Genomic DNA, 25,793 nt, shown 5'->3' with positions numbered 1-25,793 from the left:
AACGAGAATCAATGCTGGATCTATATGTCAGCCGCAGATTGTGAGTAGAATTAATCGAAGAGCCAATAACTCGTGCGCAAAGAGAGGAATCGTAGACTTTCAAACAAACACATGTGCAATACTCAAGAAACGTTGAACAAAGGCTCCTTTGTTCTCTGGTGTTTTCGCATTTTAATTCTTTAACTCGATTCTGATGTTTGTGTTGGCCTCAGTGTTGCGCCTCGTTTGTGCGTGCGCGATCGATCAGTCTGTCATGTTTTTATAATTGAATATACGCGCAAAGTTTTTTTTACGCGAGACTGATGACGTTTCCGGCCTTCGAGACGACTGATAAAGCTTGCTTCTCATTAGTGATGTACGTTTAATCTATTGACAAGTAAGCGGACTTTTCGTGTTAAGTGAACGTCGGGAAAGATGCGCTTCCGCGATGCTGCCCGCGTGTTTCTAACTCTTGGCTGTAGAGTGTGATAACCGATTTCGAGAGATTTTATTCGATATTAATGGTGATAATCCGTTCAGCGCTATACAATGGATTTCTTTATCAAGATCTTGTTGCTAACGGTCGGGGCGCTTCTTATATGTTTTGCAAAATGTGCGGAAACTTTCGCTAAAGGAATGAACAGCAGCCTGGAAACCGGCGCAGATCGGGGCAATATAACGTCGACATTCTTAAATATCGATCGAAGGAAGAATGGGGATCAGCGTTACTGGTACGAGCACTTGGACGACGTGGACAAAATGCTGAAAAGCAAAACCGATATCCTGTCCCGCCGTCTGAAGATTGACATAGACCGGTTGCGAAATAAGACCAATCAGGTAGATAAAGAAAGGGTAGACCTAATGCACACCTCTTCCTTCTTTTCCTTCTCTTAACGAAGCATGTGAGAAAAGTGTGATGTATTTAAGAGCGCGACACGATTGCTCGATTTAGTCTTTTAACGATCTGCGATGTTAATGATGACGAATGGACGATTTGTCTGAATCGTGCCAGATAGAACTGATGTTTCTGGTCGATGCGTCCGGTTCGGTCGGCGCGGAGAATTTCCGCAGCGAGCTGAACTTCGTGACGAAGCTCTTGTCGGATTTCACGGTGGACGCGACGGCCGCTCGCGTCGCGATTATCACTTTTGGCAGTCCAAGGAACGTAACCCGCAATGTTGATCAAATCTCCAGACACGGAGGAAACGATCACAAGTGTTACTTGCTGAACAAGCAGTTCAACGAAATCGCTTATAGTGGCGGAGGAACTTACACGCGTGGTGCGCTTCTCGAAGCGTTGGTAAGTACTCTGTGCCGATGAGTGCCTCGGTTCTTTTATCTTTTCTTTAATATTATGCACTTGGTTTCAGTACGATTTGAACATTTTTTTCGCGATACAGTTTGGAGCAAAACTATGATGGTCTAATGATTGAACTTCGAGTCGATTATGAATCTTTTCCTATGGCGTGAACTCGTGAAGAATGAAGATTTTTTAATTTGAAAGCATCTGGAAATGTACATGTGTATTTACTTTTTATGAAATCGAATTAGAAGTAAAGATTTATGGTCGCTTTTTTTGTTTTGAATTAATTTCTGGAACTTGAGTTTTCTCATTGAACCATCGGCTCTGCATTCCAAACTATAACCGAGAGAAAAATGTTCAAACTGTGTATTGAAACCAAGTGTATATTCTTCGAATTCTTTTATCTCTAATTTACATGTTACAAAAAAAGGCAAGTTACAGGGCACGATGAAAAAAAATATATTTGACTATTGTTTCGAAGGCGATTCTTGAAAAAAGCCGTGAAGAAGCGAGTAAAGTGGTATTTCTGATCACCGATGGCTTCAGCAACGGTGGTGATCCACGACCTGCTGCCAATCTCTTGAAAAACGCAGGTGCAACGGTATTCACGTTTGGTATCCGCACAGGCAATGTGGAAGAACTGCACGATATTGCCAGTTTTCCCGGGTATACGCATAGTTACCTGCTTGACAGTTTTGCGGAATTTGAGGCTTTGGCACGCCGCGCTTTACATCGTGGTGCGTGCTTTATCACATATTTGTTGTATAAAAACTTGCTATTCCTTAATATTTAAACTACATACAGAAAAATATTCTATTGCTAAGGACAGTAATCAGCTTACTTCCCTTTTTTTAATTAATCATTATCTTCAAGAATATTTTTCTGGTAAAAGTTTGATAACGTATTCATCACAAATTTTACAAAAGTTTATTATCGTGTACTTATAAGAAAAATTTCTTTTCTTTTCTAGAATATTATAAAACTAATATTCTATAAAGGAAGTAAATTGAATTGTTTCAATTTAATATTCTTAATTGAAGTACTAAACATACTATGATTCAAAATTTGAATAAATTGAATAAATTGAATGCTTTTGACGAACTTATATTTTTGCAAATATATAAACTTACTTAATAAAAATACTTGGGATAAGTAACATTTATTTGAATGCAGTATATATATATTTTTCCGCGTGTATCTTCGCTCAGAAAGAGAACTGCTCGAATAACAAACTATATATATAACGAACTATATATATAACTATATATATAACGAATAACAAACTAGATATCACTTTTTATACTTAAAAGCTGGACTTAAAGCCTTGAATTAAAAAATGTTTTAGATTTAAAAACTGGACAGTATGTGCCCGTGACTTTGTCCACCGATTGTAACAGCTTGTGCGCAGAAAGCACAACGAATCAAACTTGCTGCGACGATCGAGCAATTTGTACCTGCGGCACTGCAACTGGTCATTACGCCTGCATTTGCCCACCTGGTTATTTCGGTTCTGGTCTTAAAGACACCTGTCAACGTAGGTTGACTACTAATGCGGCTGATCGATAGTGTTCCGGAGTATTATTTATTTCAATTATTTTATTTTCATTTTTTTTAACAGCATGTCAAAATGGAACGTATGCTTCGGAGAACATTTATGGGGATTCTACGTCAGTGTGCATACCTTGTCCAGATGTGAATCATGTTACGATCAAAGTGCCCGCGGTTTCAGTGAACGATTGCGTGTGTGCTTCTGGTTTTACCACAGACGGTTTGAAATGCGAAGGTAATGCCATGCACGCGTATATTCGCGTTGTCAATATCGATTATTCTCATTCAATAACTGTAATATCTGTGAAAGCAAACATAGAACCAATTCTCCTTTCAAATCGTGCCTAATGAGGAAATTTATAGTCAGAAATTTATGATAATGATCAAAGCTGCTTTCGCAACGGTCACATGATTCAAATTCTCCGGAAGTCAAATAATTGACTTTAGCTTGAGATATTCTAATATAGTGAAATTGATTAATGCTAATGTTCCTGTTACTCATTTAAAAACATTCAAGATTGTAACATTTTAGCGGACTATCATCCTTTCATTTCGAAGCGATTCAATCGTCATGCGATTTAATCGTTTGAAGTCATTCAAGACATATATTTTAACAACTGTATGTATTTGCAGCTATAACATGCCCGAAGTTAAAAGTCCCAGATAACGGTTATTTGGTAAAAGCGAGTGCCTGCAGCAACGTGGTGCACGCGGCATGTGGTATAAGATGCAAGATCGGTTTCCACCTTACAGGAGACAGCATTCGGCTTTGCAGAAAGAATGGCTCTTGGTCCGGCAACGAACCGCAATGTTTACGTGAGTAACTATAGATTTGAGAAATATTCGGAAGAGAGCGCAGAATTCAACGGACGATTGGAGTTGCCGTAACGCGTAACATAAAACAAAACTAAATAACTAAATTTAAGATGAACATCCGAGAATAGTTTCAGAAAATAGTCATTCTTCTCCACAAATTTACAACCAAATTTGTCCTCAAATTAATAATTTTCTCCACCTTTAATTCCCTCGAAAATATACACTCCAATGAAAAATAAGACTTAAACGATGAAGACATGTGTTAAACAGTGAAGACATGTCCAGCGATCCGTCCACCCGCACACGGCCATATGAAATGCGAACATGATGAAGACTATCAGCATCATTTCAAAGAAGATTCTACCGTCTATCCGATCGATACTCGTTGTCTATTCAAGTGCGACGTTGGTTACCAGCTTCGCGGCAGTAAAGTGCGCAATTGCTTACCTTTATCTCGATGGGATGGTCTGAAGGTCACTTGCAAAGGTAAAATACGATGTGCTTGCTATTATCACATTGCGATCCGCGAATTTATACGAAGCCATCGCGAAAATGAAAGAAACAATAGTTATCAAAGAAGTTAAGGTACTTCAATTTATTTATCGCAAAATTCATTTTCTATCAACTATACATGTATTTGTACGTCAATAAATTCATGACAGCTAGTAAATTTATTATCGAAAACAAGGATTGTTAAAGTTAAAGTGCTTTGATCTATTTTGTTACAAGGTTCAGATTTTTTATCAATCATGTGTGTATTTGTATATAGCAATAAATTCATATTTATCAACAGTTTTCCGCTCATTCGCGGACCGCAAGGAGTTGAATTATTCAACGTTGTATCCAAATTAATAGGAATATTGTTGCAGCTGTGAAATGTGAACCTCTTCCCAAACTCGAAAATGGCGATATTATCCCGGAAATATGTGTCGGTGCAGCGAAAGTTCCTTTCGCTATTAACTGCAGCATTAGCTGTCGCGAAGGTTTCATTCTAGTAGGACCTTCCAGCAAATCGTGCTCTGGACGCGCGGGAATTTGGTCACAACGTCATAATGTTAATCAATGCGTGGGTTGGTATAAAATTGAGATATTTCTTTAAATCTTAGCTCTTCAATTTCCCAATTACGATATCAGTATATTAAATGTACAATACACATCTTTCCTTATTATTAAGACTATCGTCAAAAATTTTTGTTTCTCTTCTGCTTTCCACTCTGACGCTGACACGTAGACAAAGTGCCACCTTCCATAAAGTGTCCATCCGACATCGTCATGGAAACCGCAAAAGATCAGAATTACGCATATGTAAATTGGTCGACACCGGAGGTGACAGATAACGCGGCTGAACCACCCATCGTGTGGACGAAACCGCACATCATTTTTCCGTGGAAGGCGAAAATCGGCACGCGCATTGTCGTGTATATAGCGCAAGATGCGGGCGGTAACAAAGCCAGATGCAAATTCAAAATCAAAGTTCTTGGTATGTTATTGTATGGTATAGAAATGTAATAGAAAGTCCATTAATATGTCGGTGAAATTCGAGCGCAATAAATGCATTTATTAAATGCGACCATAGACAGAGAACCACCGATGGTCGAGAATTGTAACGACCCGCCAATATTTTATACCGAACTCGGTAAGGGTCTTGAAAACGTGATATGGGAGGAACCTGTCTTTTATGACAATTCGAGGACGTCGGTGCAAGTTAATCAAAGTCACCGGCCTGGTGAAGGCATCTTTCCGATTGGCCAAACAAGAGTCTTCTACAGTGCTACCGATAAGTATGGCAATCTGGCAAATTGTGTGTTGAATATTACAGTAGAAGGTATATTTATTTTACTTATGTTATACAACAAACTATTTTACTCGATAGCTTGAAGATTTATTTTATTCAATTTTCTTCAATGATACGAAGTATGACTAAAAGGAGCTTATTTCTAAATCATTTTAAATTCATATTTAATTCTGCATTATGTAAATCTTACTAGATGTGTGTGAAAGCTTGAAAGCACCTGTTAATAGCCGGTTAAATTGCTCCTCGACGGGCGATCACGAGAGACAATGTGTTGTAATCTGTAATAGTGGCTACGGCTTCGCTATCGAACCGATGAATTTCAATGTTGTTAATGACGAACTATTGTTAAAATGTAATTTGGGCAATCATACATGGGAGGACAATAATCTGCCGGAATGTTCAGGTATAAACTTGCTTAAATTTATCAAGAATCATCGATTGTCTATTATTCTAATTAGATTATAACTCTAATAATCGATAGAAACCCAAGTACCAAAGACAATATCTCAGGAAGGAAACGTAATATTGCAAAATAATGGTAACACGATATGTGCCAACCAAACTACTCTTTATGAAGTAAGTATTTATATTCTCAAACACAGCACGAGAATGTGTCTAAAATATATCTTAAATTGTTTGATAGAATATTTTAATAATATTTCTTTTATGTCATTGATATAGAGAGTGGCGTAACTTAAATCATGTTTTCCCTTATGCGTAGTTAAATGATCACATCAACAACAATTTGAAATTGAAACTAAATGATATTTGCGGTAATGACGTTGAATGTAATTTAATCAACTTCGATCCTGAGTGCAAAGATTTATTATCACCTGAGAATTTCAATGACAACCTGATAAGAAAACGAAGAAACCAGCCCGAAAATAATCCCACGCGATCTACAAATATTTTCAAAGACAATCAAATAATAATAATCAAGAGACTGAGACGCACAATCAATTTTAATTCTAATTCCTATCAAAATAAAACTAGACCCAAACGAAAGAGGGAAAGGATAGACATTAAATTCAAGTTCATAGGTAACAAAGAAATATAGCATTTCACGTTTATTCCGGTCACGGTGAAAATCGACATTTGAATAATATATTAAAAAATCTTTCCAGGCAGAATAATCAATGAGAACTTCGAAAATCCCAAACGAGGAGTGCAGAAATTGCGAGAAAAAATCAATGCGATGATGCAGATGGGAAAATTAGATTTACTCAATAATAGAACTAATCAGGAGATTGCCAAGCTCGCTTTGAATTTACATCTTGTATTCAAGGAACCTCAAGGACTTTGCGATCCTGGGAACATGTTCAAGAAATACAGCTGCGGTGAGTCCTGCACATTTTCTACTGCAAATAATAATGTTTTTAAGACAAATAGGTTAATATAATAAGCATCATCTCTTTTTGTTATTTTTTACAGTGAAATGCCCTACGGGTACTTTTCACAATTCTACTACTAAAATTTGTCAACCATGTCCGTTCGGATATTATCAAAATACGACTGCTTCATTGAAGTGCACACTCTGTCCGGAACATACTTTTACGAAGAGGATGCATGCAAAATCTCTAAAAGATTGCATTCGTAAGATTTAAATCGGAAATATTGGCTATAATATATTATGTATTTTTCTCTTTCTGGTAAATAGATGCATGTGTGCAAGTCTTGGAAAATATTTTCCTCTAATCTTTTCGTAAAAATTAGTGAAGTTATAAGTATTAAAAAATCTAACAATCATATTTATATATACATATCCTTATTTTATAGCCATATGCCGAGCAGGATATTACTCTCGACGTAAACGCTACCAAGGCTCAGGTATGGCCATGGAGCCTTGTTTTACGTGTGACATTGGCTTTTATCAGCCAAATTATGGACAAACTCAATGTATGCCATGTCCACTAAATACAACAACTGAGAGACGTGGCTCAACAGATATCGGACATTGCTTATCACTGTACGACAAGGAAATTGATGATTGTCGGGTGGACCCGTGCTTAAATGGAGGTCGATGTGTTCAGTCTGAAAATGATTTCGTTTGTGTATGTCAAGAGTATTATGTAGGTATGTAGGTAAGAGTATTATATATTTATCTAACTGTAACAATGAAACAATAATGTCATCGTTTGCTTCTTTTACACGCTGCAGTTATTTCTTGATTGACGATTACATATAGCACTACTTTTTATGAGAAATATTTTTATATATAATATTTTCGAAATATGTAATTTTATAAGTACGTAGTTTTTTTTTAATATGTAATGTTTTCCTCTGTAATATTTTTTTCGCGGTTTTATTCGTTCAGGATCGAAATGTGAAATGTTTAGAAATCCATGTGATTCTTCCCCATGTTTGAACGAAGGGGTGTGCAAAATACAAAAATATTACAATAATTCTATAACGTACAATTGTACGTGTAAGAACAGTTATACAGGTGTCAATTGTGAGGTAAGTTAATGCATTTTAACTTTAAAATATATAATGCATCTCTGGATATTCACACTGACATGTGACAAATTCAAGTCATATAAAGTAGATAAAAATTGATTCGTTTAGATAGATATTTAATCCTGCTTGTTTCACAGATTTATATAGACGAATGTTCTACTAATCCTTGTGAAAACGGAGGAACATGTGTGAGTACCGCAACCGATTTCACCTGCATTTGTAAGGATGGATTTGAAGGTGCATCTCTTACTAATATTTTATGCAAAACTTTTTCCTTCTTTCGGATAATGTTATATTTAATGTATGCTTCATTAGTATTCTTTCGTTTATTATATATTTGTGGCTTACTTCATTTTCATTTGGAATATTTTCTACGAATTTTACAATTCTATTTTCTATGTAATATTAAATATACTTTTATAAGAATACTCGCGTAAAAGTAAATTTAATGCTATATCAAGCATTCATAGAACATAATGTATTATTGAAGCGGTATTATTTAGGTCAATTTTGCGAGATATCGATGGATCATTGCGAACTTATGCCCTGCGAGGAAGGATCTATATGTCGCACTATAGACGGGACCTGGAAATGCTTCTGCAAGCCTGGATTCCTGGGACGTCATTGTAACTTGTTACCCTGCGACTGGTTGCCGTGTCACGCAAACGCGATTTGCATCAACGTCAAAGAAGCAAATGCGACGCGAAGAAGTTACAGGTAACTTAGCGCTTCATATCTGATTGGAAATTGATCGTACGTGAAATTGCATGTATGGCCGGTCCAGATGCGAGTGTCCCGATGGATACACAGGGGAGGATTGCACGACCAAGACCAACCACTGTGAAAGTTCGCCCTGCTTAAACAATGGGAATTGCATTAACTACATTTTCAATTACACTTGCGACTGTCCCGTTCTTTTCACTGGACGCAATTGCGAAACGGGCAAGTTGAAACTTCATGTGTTTCTTCAGCAATATAGCTTTATATAGATATTTAGGAAAGAGGAACTTATTAATTAGGGATATTTTTCCGCGACGATCGCAGAACTGTCGTCTGATTATGCGATACGCTTTACCAAGTCCGGCACTACGGATTACGTCATTATGAAAGGACCTACGAAGGATCTTTCTCAGGTATATATAAAAAGAAAAATATGGCTATGCTAAATATATAAGCCAAATTAATGAGATATTTTACTGAGCATGATAATTCTATATGAGCGATATTGATTGCAGTTGTCTGTTTGCTTATGGTTACATTCAGTAGACAGCTTCAATTATGGTACAGTGTTGTCGTACGCCACGACGTTCGACGATAATGTTTTCACTCTGACGGACTATAATGGGTAATAATAATTAAGTATAATGGTAAGAGAGGTATAACAGCGTGAAAAAATTTAGGATATCTTGTCACAATCGCTGTTAATATTTTTGAATTTAATAAACAAAGAGCAATACACATCAACATCTTGAACTGTTGATTTCATGTGTATCTCTTGAACGTTTTCTTTTGATATTTTTCAAATATTATCTATTATATATTTTTTAATGATACCGAATAATATGATCTTTTCGAATATTGTAAAAATGTTTTAAAAATAACAAAATACTGAAGTCATTCGTAATGGTGTCGATCGAATGTTAAAAAACAGATTTTGGAAAATGTTATATAATATTGAATGTATTAAAATAACATTCTATCAACAATTTTCAGCGACTTTTAGTACAAAAGTTTACTCGCAAGCAAATTGCTTATAGAAGTAACATTATTGCAGATTTGTCTTGTACATTAACGGGGAGAAAGTCGTCACCGATATTAAAGTTAACGATGGTTACTGGCACTTTTTATGCGTTACTTGGGAGAGTGAGTCTGGCTCCTGGCGTGTGTTCATCGATGGTATTCTCAAGGACAGCGGTGTTAATTTAGCTCAAGGAACCGTCATACAAGGTAATATACCTCGATATAAAAAGAAGAAATAAATAAAAATGAAACAAAATAAAATGAGAGAACATATATTCCGATTAGCCAATGGATCTCTTGTTATCGGGCAAGAGCAGGATCGCCTGGGCGGTGGATTTTCCGAGGCGGAAGCGTTCTTGGGAAAGCTTAGCTTGCTGGATATGTGGGAAACCGTGTTGAACGAACATAATATCACAACGTTGTGGAACAGTTGTGAACAATATCATGGGAACGTCGTAGCATGGGCACACGTACGACAATACATTCATGGCGACGTTTTGGTAATTATATCTTGTCGAGCTGCAAAGCTCTTTTTCCAGCAAGATTTTAACGACAGATTCTCTGAGTGACCGTCGACGTCTTTAGATATTAGCAAGCCCGTTTTGTCGTGGCTGCCCTTTACCCGTAGTGCCTTTCAAAGGTAACTTTAACGTGAGCGAAGATTTGTCAGAGGTAACGTACTACTGTGACAACGGATACGTAATTCGGTTTGGCGGCAAGGAATACAAATCCTTCAAGAGAAAATGTCTTAAGCACGGTCAATGGGAAGGATATGACACACCGACTTGTACAAGTAAGAGAGTTTCATTGTTTTAATTAATATAGCATAAAAGGACGAGGCAGGGATGATAAATATCTGAATACTTCTTTGAACTTCTGAGAACTTCATTCTTTGAAAAGATCGAGAGTCTTAATCTTGACAATTCTGTGTTGAAGAAATAAAGTGCGGCTTTCCGGGAAACTTCCCACGCGGATACATTCAAGGCAGATCATATTCATTCGGAGATAAAATATATTACTTTTGTGCCAATGGCTATGAGCTGCGGGGGAATCCTCATCGAATTTGCAATTCCGATGGGAAGTGGATAGGAGTGCCTCCGATTTGCATAGGTAATGATTATATAAAGTATTAAATCTGCGTCGAATCGAACATAGTGAATTAATGGTAAATGTCGAATTGTGACTAAGTTGATTTTAACTTGAAAGCACTTAATCTGCAGTGAAATCTTTTTATACTTTTCTATTCGACAAGTCGAGAATGATTACGCAGAGCAAGTTAGTTCATTTCCGAGATATATAAACCAAAGTATGTTTGAACATTTCAAGTTCGGAAATATCTCATTAGCTTATTACTCTACGATAGGTACAACATGCAAAAACTTGCTCGCACCGGAAAATGGAGATATAGAATACATATTGGAGGAAAATGAAAGGGACGACATCACGATACTGCAGGTGTGTATGTGTATTCTGCATATATTCTGCAGCGAGAAAAATGTATAAGATTCGTTTTCATATTTAATTATTTCTTTACTTCAGGCTGGCCAACAATTGGAATTTAAATGTAATCTTGGGTACCATTTGGTGGGAGAAAGATATTTGACATGCTTAGAAACTGGAATTTGGGATCATGACAGGCCAACTTGTATACCTTATGGATGTCCGTCGCCAAAACGGTACGTTTATCGAGCGATTAAACATATATTGAGAGCTACTCAGATTTGTTTTAGATTTTAGTAAAAAAGATCGATCCTTTATATTATTAAGATATTAAGATCTACATTCAAATGAAACTAAAAGTCAAATTATCTCAAAATAATGCATATCAATCTCTCTTTTTAACGTGTATTCAAAATCGTTTAATACTCCGAATGTAGATTAGAACACGGGTACATCAGCTTCCAGAATTCCGACAAGTTTGAGAATGGAACTTTTATTTATAATCCTGAAGAAAATACAATAGACGATCTTTCAGGAAGAACGTATTATTATGGTGATGTTATTAGTTTCTCTTGCCATAAGAGCTACAGATTCCGTGGAAGTAACAGTTCATTAATGGAATTCAAACTCCAATGTTCTGATAACGGTACTTGGACGGGTTTCATTCCCGATTGCGTACCACGTGTATGTCCCTGGCCAGCTCCCATGAAAGATGCAAATATCTTCCTCAAAAAGCAAGATAATACTACAATGAAAATTCCGATGAGGAATGATACAATATCGGATAACGATTATTTAGAGGAGAATAGCGAAGGTACAGCGGTAAGGAAAGTTTCTCCGGAAATGTTCGTTTCCGGTGTAGAAATCATCATTGTCTGCGATCCGGGATACGAATTAATCGGAGACGAAGTCAGAACATGTACCGAGGAAGGAAGTTGGTCATCAGCTTCCGCTTTCTGCGAGCTTCGCAACTGTTCCTTCGGGGATCATCCGATTCTTAAATTTTTCACAAAATTATGGGACAAAGAGTATTTCAAGAACGATACAAATATTGCACAGCTTGAATTCGATGAGAAATGGAACAGTGTGGGAAACATCACGGGCACATATAAGAATTTCGAAGTACTTATCGAAGGGAAAAGTTACAGGCAACGAATAGCCTTATCGTGTCGTAATAATACGCGAATGAATTTAAATGGGATCATTACTAATGTAACTACTTCGAACATAACATGGATTTGTAATGAGACTGCGAAATGGGAGATCTTGAATTTATCGTTACAGCAATATATATTCAGCGAACGACTGTTGAACGATTCGCTACAGGTCTGCGATAGATCATGTGCGTTCCCACAGGTAAATTAAATGCAGATTTCTATAAACACTTTTATATGGACATGTAACAACGGATGATATTTATCCGTTATAGTTATCCGTTAAAAATACTCATTAATACAAAAGCAACTTAAATAAAAAAACCTAGATCCGGAAATATAAATTATTATAGAAAAAATAGAAGTTAAAAATCTCTGTTATAATCTTCAATTTTTTCATTATTGTGATGCACTGCGCCTATTTTTTTTGAGTATATCATAATCTGATTCGTTCAGATACCAGAACATGGATATATAGACAACAATAATAACACCGACATGGATATTAATGGTCGCAAGGCAGTGGACAGTGTCATCACTTTCAAGTGTCGTCACGGATATATACTTCAGGGTAATAAAGAATCAATCTGTTTGTCCGACGGTACGTGGTCTGCTTTACCTTTCTGCAAAGGTACGTCGAATTTTTCCTTCGAACTTCTCGTGTTTCTCTCTTTGTGAATTTACTTTCCCAATACATACAAAATATAATTGCTATAAGTATAAAAATATTAAACATTTTTAGCTGTAGTATGCGGAGAACCACCTATCCTTGCTAATGCAATATTGAAGAAAGATATCGACAGAACTCAAAATTTCACTTTTGGCAACATGGTTTCTTATCAATGTGTGCCAGGGTATCGTATATTTGGACAAGCAAGCTTAAGATGTCTAGGAAGCGGAAAATGGTCCAGAATGAATGGCAAATGTTCAAGTATGTATAATAATGCATATAGATATCGTATGTAGACAGATCGATAGATCAATTAATTTTTGAAAAATTATACCAGATTATATTGATAAAAACATTGTTTACAGAAATATCATGTGGTAAGCCACAGATCCAATATGGAATCGTACTTCGTGGTCGTTCATATTTGTTCCAAGATCAACTAATTTATGTGTGTCCTGATAACAAAGAACAAGGAGTAATAACGTGTCAAGCTGATGGAAAATGGAGCGGATTATTGAAATGCGACGGAAGTAAAAGCATGTAACTCGCTTGTAACAATGGCTAAGAAAATTCGATGCAATGTTCCATGAAGGTTTAGTAAAATGACTCCACTTTTGTAACAACATGTGTGTGTGCACACATGCCTTTATTTCTTCCTGACCTCTTGTATCAAGATTCATGAATATAATAGAAAACGTAATTATACAGTTTATCATCAAATAAATAACTTAGCTTGTAGAGAAAATGTTTCAAAGTAATACATAGTATTGAGATATATACCTTATCTGTACAATTATTTACGTGATTTATCATAAACATTAATTTTACAATATTTTATATGCAAGTACATATCCTTATTGTGTTTAACTAGAAAAATCGATGTATATCAGTACAAACGATTCTTATCTCAAAAAGTTGGCATTATTGATGTTATTGATGATGGTTGTACGAATACTAGCCGTGAGATATATTCTATTGTTTAATTGTTCGTATTTCATACATAACATGTAACGAAAAACAAGTTTTGCAATAACGCATAGCAGTTGGGTAAAGTACATTTTACACATATCATTCGACACAGTATACTGCATTTTGGTATAAATATTCAGACATTATACAAATGTATTGCATATTTCTATACTATATGAGGAAGAGCAATGAAGATAAATATATGTGGGAAAATAATTTTTCGTACAAACATTGTATATATATATTAATTTACATCTAACGTTTATGTCACAAAACGGAGCACCTTTGATAAGATAGATACCTTGTTATAATGGCTGCATCAGAGAAAAATCAAATTGCTCATATATATGCGTTTCTCGAAATTATTGGAATATAGAAATCTTATTTGACATGAAACATTCAATATCCATTATTTTCTTTGTTTCATTCTAATTTTTATTTTATAGCGACATCTGTAATATTGCTATTCCATTTGACAGAACCTATTTTATTTTAAAAAATTGTCACTAAAGACAAATTTTTATTGAACAATTATACATTACGTAGACATAGGTAAATATATATTCTAAATATTGTAAACAATTCCTTTGCAAATTGAAAAGACCGAAATTTTACCATACTAACATAATTGCGTATCTAAATCAAAGACAATCTTTCAAAGTTCCGTCTTTGAGTTGCTACTAGAATACTTAGGTTTGAGTTCTTCAATCCGTTTAATAAAGTCTGTCTTTTCTATACAACCTTCACATGTTTCTTCCCAATCATTCAAAATCTTCTTTAAATCACGTACCTTTAATTTCTTCAGATTTACTGTATTGAGATCAATTTGTTTCTCTAAAATAGAATATTATTGTTAATAATAAACACAAAGTTAATCTTATAATCATAACATATAATAAAAATTACAATAAATAAACATGGAGCACTTACCAAATCGTAAATCGCATATTTGAGCATCTTTTTTCTTCAATTTTTCACATATCTTATCAGCAGGCATAGACCATGATATTGGTTTACTAAGTTCGCCTAAAATACCTGTAGCAGATTCTTCTAATCCTCCTAAATAGTAACACTAGAAATATATATAATAGTTAGTTCTATTTATTTCATTCATTCAGGTAAAACTTGATTTATGTTTACTTTTATTACATCTTATCCACACATATATAGACTTACAAATCTATTTTCTTTAGATTTTGTACTTTTACAGAATTCCCGAAACTTTGCTTCAATCTTCTTAGGATCATTTTTAATATCTGATGTTAATGTTTCACTAAATTTGTTCACAACAGCAACGCATACTGTAAAATTGCACATATATATAGAAAAATATATATAAAAAGTAAAATATTATAGAATTTTATATAAATTTGTATTCAAAGATGAATCATACAAGAAGACCTACCTTCACAATCACCTTCTCTTAAAGCTATAACAGCATTTATAAATGCAAGAAATATGGAAAGTATTAAAGATACTGAAGTATTCATTATTTCTTGTTTCCTGTTAAAAGAAATATCACAAATTACAACAAATATATACATAAATAAATATTCAAGTATACTCTGATAGTGAGTTCATATAGATAAATCTGCCAATATTACATCAAATGTTCATTTTTTTGTAAAAGACAAGAAAAAAATTTATTACAGCATTTCTCTGTAGTATTGTAAACATTTGCCTTATCTATCTAACAAATTCGGATTGTTTTTATTTATCCATAATATGTTAAAAAAACATTGTAAAATATGAAATGTTCATTTTAACTCAGTAAATATTATAGAGCTTTTATATAAAATATTATCTATAATCGTCAACGAAAGCATGTAAAAAATCGTCAGATTATTGAAAAAATGGATGAATTTCTAAATGTTAACCGTATATTAGGTTATTCAGAAAACAAGTGTAAAGTGCAAATTATATATCCTTACGATTGATCTAATAATGCGCATACCTTTAATGCGATGTCTCCGTTGCTTGATAATCGAGTAGAACCCGATGATTTTAATTCATTCACTTACTTTTTTAACGAATACCCTGTGATACATCAACCACGACTATTCCGCGCTTAGTTTTATACACGTTGACTGCTGTCAAAAACTCAGAATCCCAGCTGGCGCACGTTGATTGGTTGCGTGACTCATGATTGACCACGTGTCATGATTGGTTACTTTCGCAAAAAGGGGAGAAGGATGTTCGAAAAGAGTCGAGAATAGAATCGAGAATAGTAGCCTTATAAACTCTAACTTATTATATATATATATATAAATTAGTTCGGAAATTCTTCAAAATCAAATTTGTGGTATTTTAACTTATTGAATTAGTTCAGAAGTTCTTCTAAAGCAGATTTATGGTTTCAATTTTAACTCTAGTTAATTAGATCGGCCATAAAAGGTCAGACGATATATGATACATGAAATATGTATAGTAAACTTAAAGTTTTCCTCTCGAATTTATCACATTTCCCAAATAAAAGAAAAATAAATTTTTCAATATTAAACTTCAATTAAAAGATGATATTGAAAATTGAACGGTTATTATTTAACTTTACATATTATGATGAAAAAAGAAATATAATATTAATATTCTTAAATACTAGAGACTTTGAGCTGCAAGATATTTCTCCAATTGTCTCAGTAACATCAGAGGCTATATTCCGTACTCGCGTACCGATAGTTGTCGGTGTCGTCAGCAGTATTGCGCAGCTTTTTTATTATATGAAAAACCTGCGCAATGCCGCAAATGACACTGACAACTGTCGATATGCAGGTACGGAATACAGCCCCAGTGGTGCGATTTTGTAACTCGTTATTGGAGTTAACGACACTTTCGTTATCGCTGCGCAGCTTTTTTACGGTATACAAAAGCTGCGCAACGATAACGAAAGTGTCGTTAACTTCAATAACGAGTTACAGAATCGCGGTACTCGTCTGAAAATATGAAACCGGAATTTGCTCATAGATGGCCCTAGCTGTCAATGTAGTTACCGTCAAACCGCGTCATTGGCGCCATTTCCATTTGTTGACATCTGACAAAGATTTTTAACTCACAATAATACAAGTTTCATACAACAGCATAGTTTGTAATAGCGTTGAACATGTCGAATTTTGTGCCTAGAAGCTACGATTTGCGGACAGCATTGATTTTCAGTTACCATTTGAAGAAAACTGCTGCAGAATCGCATCGAATGCTTGTCGAAGCTTACGGTGAGCATGCTCTTGGTAAATCACAGTGCTTTGAGTGGTTTGAAAAATTCAAACGTGGCGATTTTGATGTGAGAAACAAAGAACGTGGAAGACTACCGAAAAAGTTTGAAGACCGCGAATTGCAAGCATTGTTGGATGAGGATTACGTTCAAACGCAACAACAACTCGCGGATCAATTAAATGTGACACGAGAAGCCTTCTCCATATGTTTGAAAGCCATGGGAAAGATCCAGAAGAATGGGAAAATGGATTTCACAAGAATTGAATGAAAGAGAGCAGGAAATCCGAAAAACCACTTGCGAAATGCTGCTCGCCAGGTATAAAAGAAAGTCATTTCTCCATCAAATTGTGACTAGCGATGAAAAATGGATATATTTTGAGAATCCTAAGTGTAAAAGATCATGGGTAACTCCAGGCGAACCATCGACATCGACTGCAAGGCCAAATCGTTATGGACGGAAGACAATGCTCTGTGTTTGGTAGGATCAGAAAGGTGTGATCTATTATGAGCTGCTAAAACCTGGCAAAACCGTTGTAATACGTATAAGTTTACTCCACTTTTGAAATGAAGTTTATAAAAAATGAGAAGCGTTCTTCTTTATGAAGTTTGAAAATGAAGTTTACTTCATTTTTGAAAATGAAGTTTATAAAAAATGAGAACCGTTCTTCTTTAAACGACGATTCCTTACCACGTCTTATGCGGCTCGCTACATGCAATATGCAAATTGACGTTTCCGCTCTTACTAATAAAAGACGCCGAAAATCGAATTAAATATTCTTCATTTAACATATTTTATTTCGCTTCTGTTCAATTAGTTACGGGTTGTTACATTCATCAGTGGATTAGGCCTACTGGGGATACCACTTAAAAAAAAACGCGTCAACAATAGTACCTCATGGGTGACGTGGAAAACTATTGTAAACACGCTCCTGAGGCTCGAGCGGCTTGTGGGTAGCATGCGAAGCGGCGAGGTAAAGGGAACAGCGGTGGGCGGAGATAGTCGAAAATCGGCCGTTGCGTGCATTTTTTGCCGAGCTCTGACATAGTATGTACTTGTATACAGGGTGTTTGATAGCTGATCATGCAGACGAAAGTTGGAGATAGATTGGGTGTAGCCGAGAAGAAAAGTCATGTACCATAATGTCAAATTGGCAATAGTTACCGAGTTATTAATTAAAACATGTGAGCCAACGAGCGCGTAGAGAGCGGAGGGCGGCCGCAGTAAGCACGTAGACATTTGATACAGGCGGAGTCAGCGAGTGGTGGTAGGCGAGCGCGCGCGGCGAGGGGCAACGTAAGCGACAAGAGGCGATCGCGCGCGACGAGGAGCGAGCGAGCTTTTTCTTTACAGCTTTTTCTTTATCGCTCGCTCGTTCCTCGTCGTTCGCGCTCGTTCGCTCTTCGTCGCGCTCGCTCGCCTCTTGTCGCTTACGTTGCCTCCCGCCGCGCGCGCTCGCCTACCACCACTCGCTGACTCCGCCTGTATCAAATGTCTACGTGCTTACTGCGGCCGCCCTCCGCTCTCTACGCGCTCGTTGGCTCACATGTTTTAATTAATAACTCGGTAACTATTGCCAATTTGACATTATGGTACATGACTTTTCTTCTCGGCTATACCCAATCTATCTCCAACTTTCGTCTGCATGATCAGCTATCAAACATCCTGTATATATACACTGTGAGAAAAATATAAGATATTTTGAACTATAATGTTATAGTAACTGAATTATAGTCCGAAATATCATATTTATAGTAGGTATTACCATAATATCGGTAATAGCTGCGATATAGACTTAGTATAACCAGCCATGTAATATTTTTACTAAGAATTATAGTAAGTTAAACTAAAATTATTGTATGGATACAGGTATAAAATGGTAGGTAAAGTAACACTTTTATTCTATTATATTTTATTATATATTATATTTTATTATATTATTTTTTTATATTTATATAATTATATTTTATTATATTAGTCAATATTACCCGAATATTTGCTAAATGATGACAGATGTAACTATATGAATATTAACTCTCACTATATTTGTGAATGAGAAATTACCATATATGTGGTAAAAGTAACTAAACAATTATTTCAGACAATCATTGACTATATATTTATGTTTATTCTACTATATTTTGCAGGTTCCACGAACTATAAAAATATGGTTGATGCCAAAATGAACTATAAAGTATAGTGAGATTATAGTTAATTCAATTATATTTTCCTATCAGTGTACATATTATGGATACATGACTTAACGAATTATAATAATGTTAAGTAATAAGTTTGAAAAATTAGAGTTTAAAATATCCTCACTTTTGAGAAATGTATTTAATTAGCCATCAGATGTTAAAAATAAAATTTAACGGAACGATCACCAATCACCAAACAATATTTAATGTTAATATAGATATAATAACGATAAAAGTTATTTTTTATGAAATAAAACATATTGGAAACGCTTTTTGTTACAGTATAAAACAAGTTACGTTTAATATTATTCATATTTTTAGTGCGCTTAAAATGTCTTTATGAATTAATTTCGTTGACTCAATCACAAATCAGATTGTATATCGCTTCTACGTTGGACACTCAACCAGAATCCATTTTCTGGCATCAGACGTGTACCTAATTTACTGAATTTCATAGGCAACATGGTTTTTGCACAAGGTTTCAGCTCGCACCGCGCTAACAGGTGAAACACCAAGATTTTCAGTTCCAGTAACGCAAACCTGCTGGCAATGCACATCCGCGGCCCTATTCCAAATGGCATGTAATACGACGATTTGTGGTGAGAGCTCATGGTTGAGAATCTTTCAGGACGGAATTTTTCCGGTTCATCATAATACTTTTCATCACAATGAATCGAGTGGATTGGGATCCAAACTAACTGACCTTTCTGTATGATGACGGGTTTTTCATTCGGCAATGCGGGTGGTAATTCATAAGCCTTATCGCATTCTCGCTCAACAAACATTACCGGTGGATACAATCGGAGACTTTCGCTTATCACCATGTCCAAATATTTTAGCTGATTAATAGCGTCGCACGTCACATTTCCGTTTGAGTCTTTGAGAATTTGGTCAAACTCTTGCCGTAACTTCGTCTGAATGTCCGGATTAGCGGCAATCTCATGAGCTATGAAACACATTGCGTTCGAGCTGATCTCGAAACCGGTGAGGAAGAAAAAGAATGCCTGCGCGGTGATGTCGTCGATGTCCAATTGTCTCTTGTTCTCACCCCTTTTGTCCATCATCAGTTGTAGCATGTCTGGACGTGTGATGTTTTTGGCATCGCGCATGTCGATGGTGGTCTTTATGGTATCCTTGAAAAACCTACTGGCTCCGTCGCTTAGAAACCTTAGACCGAGGAATTGTGCGAGCTTCGGAAATGTGCGAAAGAAGAAGAACTGAAGAACGTTCTTTCTAAAGAAATTAGCCGCTTCTGTACCATAGAAGTAGAACTCATTGGTAGGATTTTTCATGGAATCGACTTTAATTCCAAAGGCACACGAGGCAATCACATCAGTCGTATACTTGGTGAACAACTCTTTCATATCCATGTCGCTCTTATCTCTTAATATTTCTGATAGAGATTTGGTGAAGTCCACAGCACACTCCGACATTAATGTGAACATGGTTTTCATCTTACTAGATGTAAATGATGGACTCAATAAGGTTCTTACATCTCGCCATTTTTGCCCGCGGATGGAAAATATATTTTTTGAAAACAATATATCATTGAAATCGATAAAACCAAGCCGATTAGGAAACACATCGAAGCTCTTGATGCAGACGTCTCTGATGACCTCGGGATCTCGCAACAAAATCATAGGTCGCGTCGTAATATAAAATCCGCAATACTTGGCATCCGGATTGAAGTAATACAGCTTTTGAAGAAAATCCGCGAATGATATACGGTGCAGCATAAACAACATATTACTGCCAAATATCGGCATGGATGGAACATGGAGAACACCGTGTCTCTTGAAGTAATTGAACTTTTTGTAAAAGTAATGCAAACTGAGAATACCTATGAATAGTACCACAATGGATAGTAGTATCGTCCAATATTCCATGGCGAATGTTGTTTGAGAACTTTGGCAGAGCCGATTCGAGAGTGAACGAAGGATCGACGGAGCTTGCTTCACGTATTTGCAATTCAGTGAGTCTGGAAGTTTATATGCAACTGCCAATGCCTACCGCTACAAACGTTTATATATCCATGTATCTTTCATAAGTGAGTTGCAGGATGACGTTGTAAAAGATAATAAGAAATATAGTATACATATTTAGCACTCCACGGTTGCGGTTATAGGAACGTATAATGATAAAAGAGAAAGATAAAATTACTTGTAACAAAATTATTGAAAATTTTATAATTAAAAAAATATCGACATTCTACCTTAATTTATTATTCTTTCGTTTTATATGTGCCATATTTATGCTCAAAATATCATCAAATCTACTATTAAAAAATATTCTATTATTATACTATCTATTATTATATATCTACTATTATACTATTATTATATTACTATACTATTATACTATTATTGAAACTTCTGTACTACTAGACGATATAAACAGAATTTAATAGCATTTATGTAAAAAAAGCTATAATGTTCTCTTTGACTTTTTTTGTCTAGACTTTTACTTTAAACTTGAACCAGAGAGGAACGTGAGAGCTGCCAACACAGCGTTTTCCACGACACCGATTTTCCGCACTGGAAAAGGGCGCCATTTGCATCCATTTTGGGAGGGGAACTACGATGCTACATTCACTTTCAGGTTTCGGCGGTAAAACCTGCATATGATGGCAGTCAGGGGATGGACACTTAAGCCCCTCGCACAATGCCAGGCAACAGGCAATAAGAATAAAAATAGACCAATCACAATAGATTATTCTAGTAATAGTTGATTGTGATTGGTCTATTTTTATTCTTATTGCTTGTTGCCTGGCATTGTATAAGGGGCCTTATATGTGTGATCTTGGACTGCAGAATAGTTTCACTCAATGTTATATAGGCCAGATGGTGCTACCGTAAACACGAACACAATGAAAGGAGTTTCATAGTGAGCGCCTGAAGTCATCACATTCACTAACCAAGAGTGCCGCGTGTATTAAACACTAAAAGTCCAAGAGAAAATCAGGAAAACTGTGTATATAATATAAAAGCGTTAAATAATATTTAACATATATTTTTAGCTTTAGTATATTTAATATAAATTCTAAGTGATTCTAAGTTTTGTGTGCAGTACTTCGTCACCAAATAAGTATTATAATCTGAAATCATATATCTCATGGTCAGCAAAAATTGTTACAATTCTTCTTAGAAGCATCCGAAAGCATTCGTATAAAACAAGCAAAATATTTATAAGTCAAATGTGTATGTGTGTCTATAAGAGATCTCGTATTATAGATATTTATAATTTAAACATTTATACAAAGCAGATTAATGTTTATAAAATTGTATTAGTAGACTTAACTAGTTTTCTTATAATTGTTCTATCTTAATGCTATTTTTGTCAAACATAATATTTGTAATAAATACGTAGCTATTGTCAATAATTTATTGTCAATAATTTATGTTGTTCTGTAAATAATAAATCTACATATTTTATTACTTCAGTTGCCATGAGGAAAGCTTGCATTGTACCAGGTTGTACTTTAAGTGCAAAAACACCTATACATAAGTTTCCAAAAGATCCTGGTGAACGTTTGTCATGGCTCGAAAGTATTAAAATTAAAGATATAGAACACGTCATTAGCAATTTAAGACATCAAGTATGTGTTTGCTACAAACATTTTCATGAAGAAGATTATATTTATTCACTCACTAGACGCAAATTAAAAGATGATGCTACACCTTGCATAAATATACCCAGTAGAATCAAATGTATAGCAGCAAATTCTAATATTGATTCTGAAGACATGGAAATATCTGCATGTAATGTAGAATTTTGTCCAGACAGTGTTACATTGGAACCACTGCAGCTAGGATTTGAACGATATCAGACATATATCTTATATAGAAGAGGTAAATATAAAAAATATATAATTCATCTTTCTCATTATATTTATACTATAGTTGCATATTCTTAATTGTAATATCGTCCACATTTAGAATAAATTTATATTACCTAGTAAACCAGTATTATTGTTATATATCAATAAAGTAACATCGATGGTAAAATGTTATGTAACATTTATATAACATATTATTATATAACAAACCACATGTTTGACCTGATACTTTATCATTAACGTTCTTACTGATACATAACAATGTTACTGCTTTGTTGAATACTGTGAGCATATGTATATAAATATGTGGTTATTATAATTATTACATAACGTTATTTTAGCATGACATGAACAGTAACATATCATCTAAAGTGATGCAACATGTTACAAATGAACATGTTACAAATTTTGTATCTGAAACACTGGTATGAAACAAAAGGATATTGATTTTACATTAACCCTTTGACTGTGGATGACTTGTATAGTCGCATGAAAAAGTCGTGCCGCCAGTGTGGATGACGTATATACACGCATCGAAGAAAAAAAATAGTAAAATTATTGTTTTTTGCATACGGGTGGGTATCTATACGTTTTTGGAGTCGCTGAATCCGAATTTGATATCAAAATTTCGAAATTCAAAATGGCGGATTCAACAGTAAAATTATAAAAATGATGAAAATCTGATTTTCAAAATTTAGATCCGCCATTTTTAATTTTAAAATTTTGATATCAAATTTGGATTCAGCGATCCCAAAAACATATAAATGCCGCTTTCATTAAAATCTGATTATTTTCATAATTTTGACACACCATGGTCGATCCGCCATTTTGGATTTTGAAATTTTGATATCAGATTCGGATTCAGCGACCCCAAAAACATATAGATACCCACTTTCATAAATATCCGATTATTTTCATAATTTTGACCCACCATATTGGATCCGCCATTTTGAATTTCGGAATTTTAATATCAAATTTGGATTCAGCGACCCCAGAAACCCTTATTATAAAAATATCATAAAGAAAATTCGACATTTTTTCCAACACAAAAATGGCACGACTAGTACATTTCTGCCTCCATAGTCAAGAGGTCAATGTGTATGTACTATTTCATACCAATATGTAATACGTAAAATATTGAGTGAAAAGTGAAATGTTTATCACAGTAAGTACAAGTGAAGAACAAGACGGTAATGTACGTACATTTAAATGAAAGACGTTGCTACAAGATTGTCGAAGACAAGCGGATCTAACATCAAAAGCAGCCAGATTGTACAAAATAGCAACAAACATTGTAAAAAAGTAAAAATATACAAATGCACAAAATGTTGATTGAGGAAGAAATTGAGAGCAGGTCAATGTGTTCAGAATATAAAATTTATTAATCAATATGAAGGACTGTCCCAAAGCCAAAGAACATTAATTTTAATGCAATTACGGACTGCCTAATAGCCATGTCATGTGAGTAACAGTATAAAGGTAAAAATAAGTTAGAAGAAAAATTACTGAAGTTAATAAAAGAAAGAATATATAAATAAATGGCATCTGTGTACAGTGCGCAATTACATTCTGTAAAAACCGAACATAGTTAACAATATACATTTATGTACACTCGTGAACTAAAAGGTATGGCACCGATTTTTTGTTGACTTCGGAACGCGCTCCAACTTGAGGAGAAAGACAACCACTGCTTCATACGTCAGCGCTGTCACTTATTACGAGAGCAGAAGGATGGCATATACGAGTGTCAAATAAGTAGTGATTGTGGCGTAGACACAAATGTCTTGGAGACTTTGAGTTATAATTAAAGAAATGAAGAAAACAAATAGTGATTGTGAAGAAAAGTGACAAAAGGCTTCAAAAAATTTGTAAAACAGTATATTAAAGGAGAGTATTAATTGTCTAATAATATTTTAAGTGAAAAATATTTTTAAATTTGAGTGTAAGTTAAAAAAGTTATAAGCCATAATTTCTTTAATGTTAATTACCGGCAGACCGGGGGGATAGATCGAGGAATATGTTATAACAATTTAGTGCTGTTATATGACAGCAAAGAGGTAAAATATTTTTTCTTGTAACATGGTATTTCGCAGGACTCGCTGCGATGTTTCGTACGACACACGCTTTATTAATATATGATAAATTTTTGACGGTCGGAATGAAAATCTGGCTCTGTAGGGACCTCGATAATAGTTCAAGGAATATTCCATATCAATTCGACGGTTACATATATATTACGCCAACAAGGCGGAATATTTCTTCTTGTGAAATTGTATTCGCATGATCCACTTTGACGCTTGATGCATTTCTATTTATTTATAACAAAAGTTAGACAGTCCGATTGCAAAATCTGGCTTTGTGAGGATCTTGCGAATAGTTTTAGATATATGCTATAACAATATGATGATGATATATTACATCAGTGAAGGAATATATCTCATTTTGTACAATGCTATTATACGTGATCCGTTCCGACGCTTCATACATCTTTATTTATTTATGATACATTTTTCATGGCCTGACTGCAAAATCTGGTTCTGTAGGTTTCTCGGGGATAGTTCGGGGAAAGAAGATGCTATAACAATTTGGCGGTGAAACATATCGTCAAGGAGATGAAATTTTGCATCTTCTATAATGATTTTTCAACTGATTTGCTCTAACGCCTGGTACGACGGGCGCTTTAT

The 25,793-nt window shown here is 35.0% G+C and overlaps 4 protein-coding genes across 4 annotated transcripts; 2 read left to right on the top strand and 2 right to left on the bottom strand.

Moving 5' to 3' along the window:
* Positions 1–57: 57 nt before the first annotated feature.
* Positions 58–13,482, top strand: LOC105189148 (sushi, von Willebrand factor type A, EGF and pentraxin domain-containing protein 1). Its single transcript, XM_011151073.3, has 32 exons — positions 58–816; positions 992–1,279; positions 1,764–2,019; positions 2,628–2,816; positions 2,901–3,065; positions 3,464–3,646; positions 3,917–4,132; positions 4,516–4,716; positions 4,878–5,126; positions 5,223–5,471; positions 5,635–5,844; positions 5,923–6,017; positions 6,163–6,481; positions 6,566–6,778; positions 6,873–7,034; positions 7,218–7,514; positions 7,756–7,898; positions 8,036–8,135; positions 8,402–8,615; positions 8,683–8,840; positions 8,943–9,031; positions 9,134–9,243; positions 9,673–9,845; positions 9,924–10,138; positions 10,224–10,431; positions 10,575–10,748; positions 11,002–11,093; positions 11,178–11,314; positions 11,516–12,434; positions 12,689–12,863; positions 12,975–13,163; positions 13,268–13,482. Exons 1-32 carry the CDS (start codon positions 529–531, stop codon positions 13,444–13,446), a joined length of 6,855 nt encoding a protein of 2,284 aa, XP_011149375.2. The 5' UTR covers positions 58–528; the 3' UTR covers positions 13,447–13,482.
* Positions 13,483–13,514: 32 nt separating this feature from the next.
* On the bottom strand, positions 13,515–16,056 carry Manf (mesencephalic astrocyte-derived neurotrophic factor). Its single transcript, XM_011151075.3, has 5 exons — positions 15,826–16,056; positions 15,277–15,374; positions 15,048–15,172; positions 14,802–14,943; positions 13,515–14,705 (listed from the first exon to the last, which is right to left on the bottom strand). The coding sequence occupies exons 2-5, from the start codon at positions 15,359–15,361 to the stop codon at positions 14,527–14,529; spliced, it is 531 nt and encodes a 176-aa protein (XP_011149377.1). The 5' UTR covers positions 15,362–15,374; positions 15,826–16,056; the 3' UTR covers positions 13,515–14,526.
* Positions 16,057–19,600: 3,544 nt separating this feature from the next.
* LOC105189150 (cytochrome P450 9e2) lies at positions 19,601–21,241 on the bottom strand. Its single transcript, XM_011151076.3, has one exon. It carries the CDS (start codon positions 21,158–21,160, stop codon positions 19,637–19,639), a length of 1,524 nt encoding a protein of 507 aa, XP_011149378.2. The 5' UTR covers positions 21,161–21,241; the 3' UTR covers positions 19,601–19,636.
* A 1,478-nt stretch (positions 21,242–22,719) lies between these two features.
* LOC109504400 (uncharacterized) lies at positions 22,720–24,789 on the top strand. The gene is made up of 3 exons (XM_025297444.1): positions 22,720–23,122; positions 23,451–23,534; positions 24,276–24,789. The coding sequence occupies exons 1-2, from the start codon at positions 22,720–22,722 to the stop codon at positions 23,453–23,455; spliced, it is 408 nt and encodes a 135-aa protein (XP_025153229.1). The 3' UTR covers positions 23,456–23,534; positions 24,276–24,789.
* The last annotated feature ends 1,004 nt before the right edge of the window (positions 24,790–25,793 follow it).

This window comes from Harpegnathos saltator, unplaced genomic scaffold (assembly GCF_003227715.2).
Source record: "Harpegnathos saltator strain DR-91 unplaced genomic scaffold, Hsal_v8.6 scaffold177, whole genome shotgun sequence".
Taxonomy (NCBI): Eukaryota; Metazoa; Arthropoda; class Insecta; order Hymenoptera; family Formicidae; genus Harpegnathos; species Harpegnathos saltator.
Note: the sequence above shows the minus strand (reverse complement) of the source record. Positions and strands in the feature narration are given on the sequence as shown.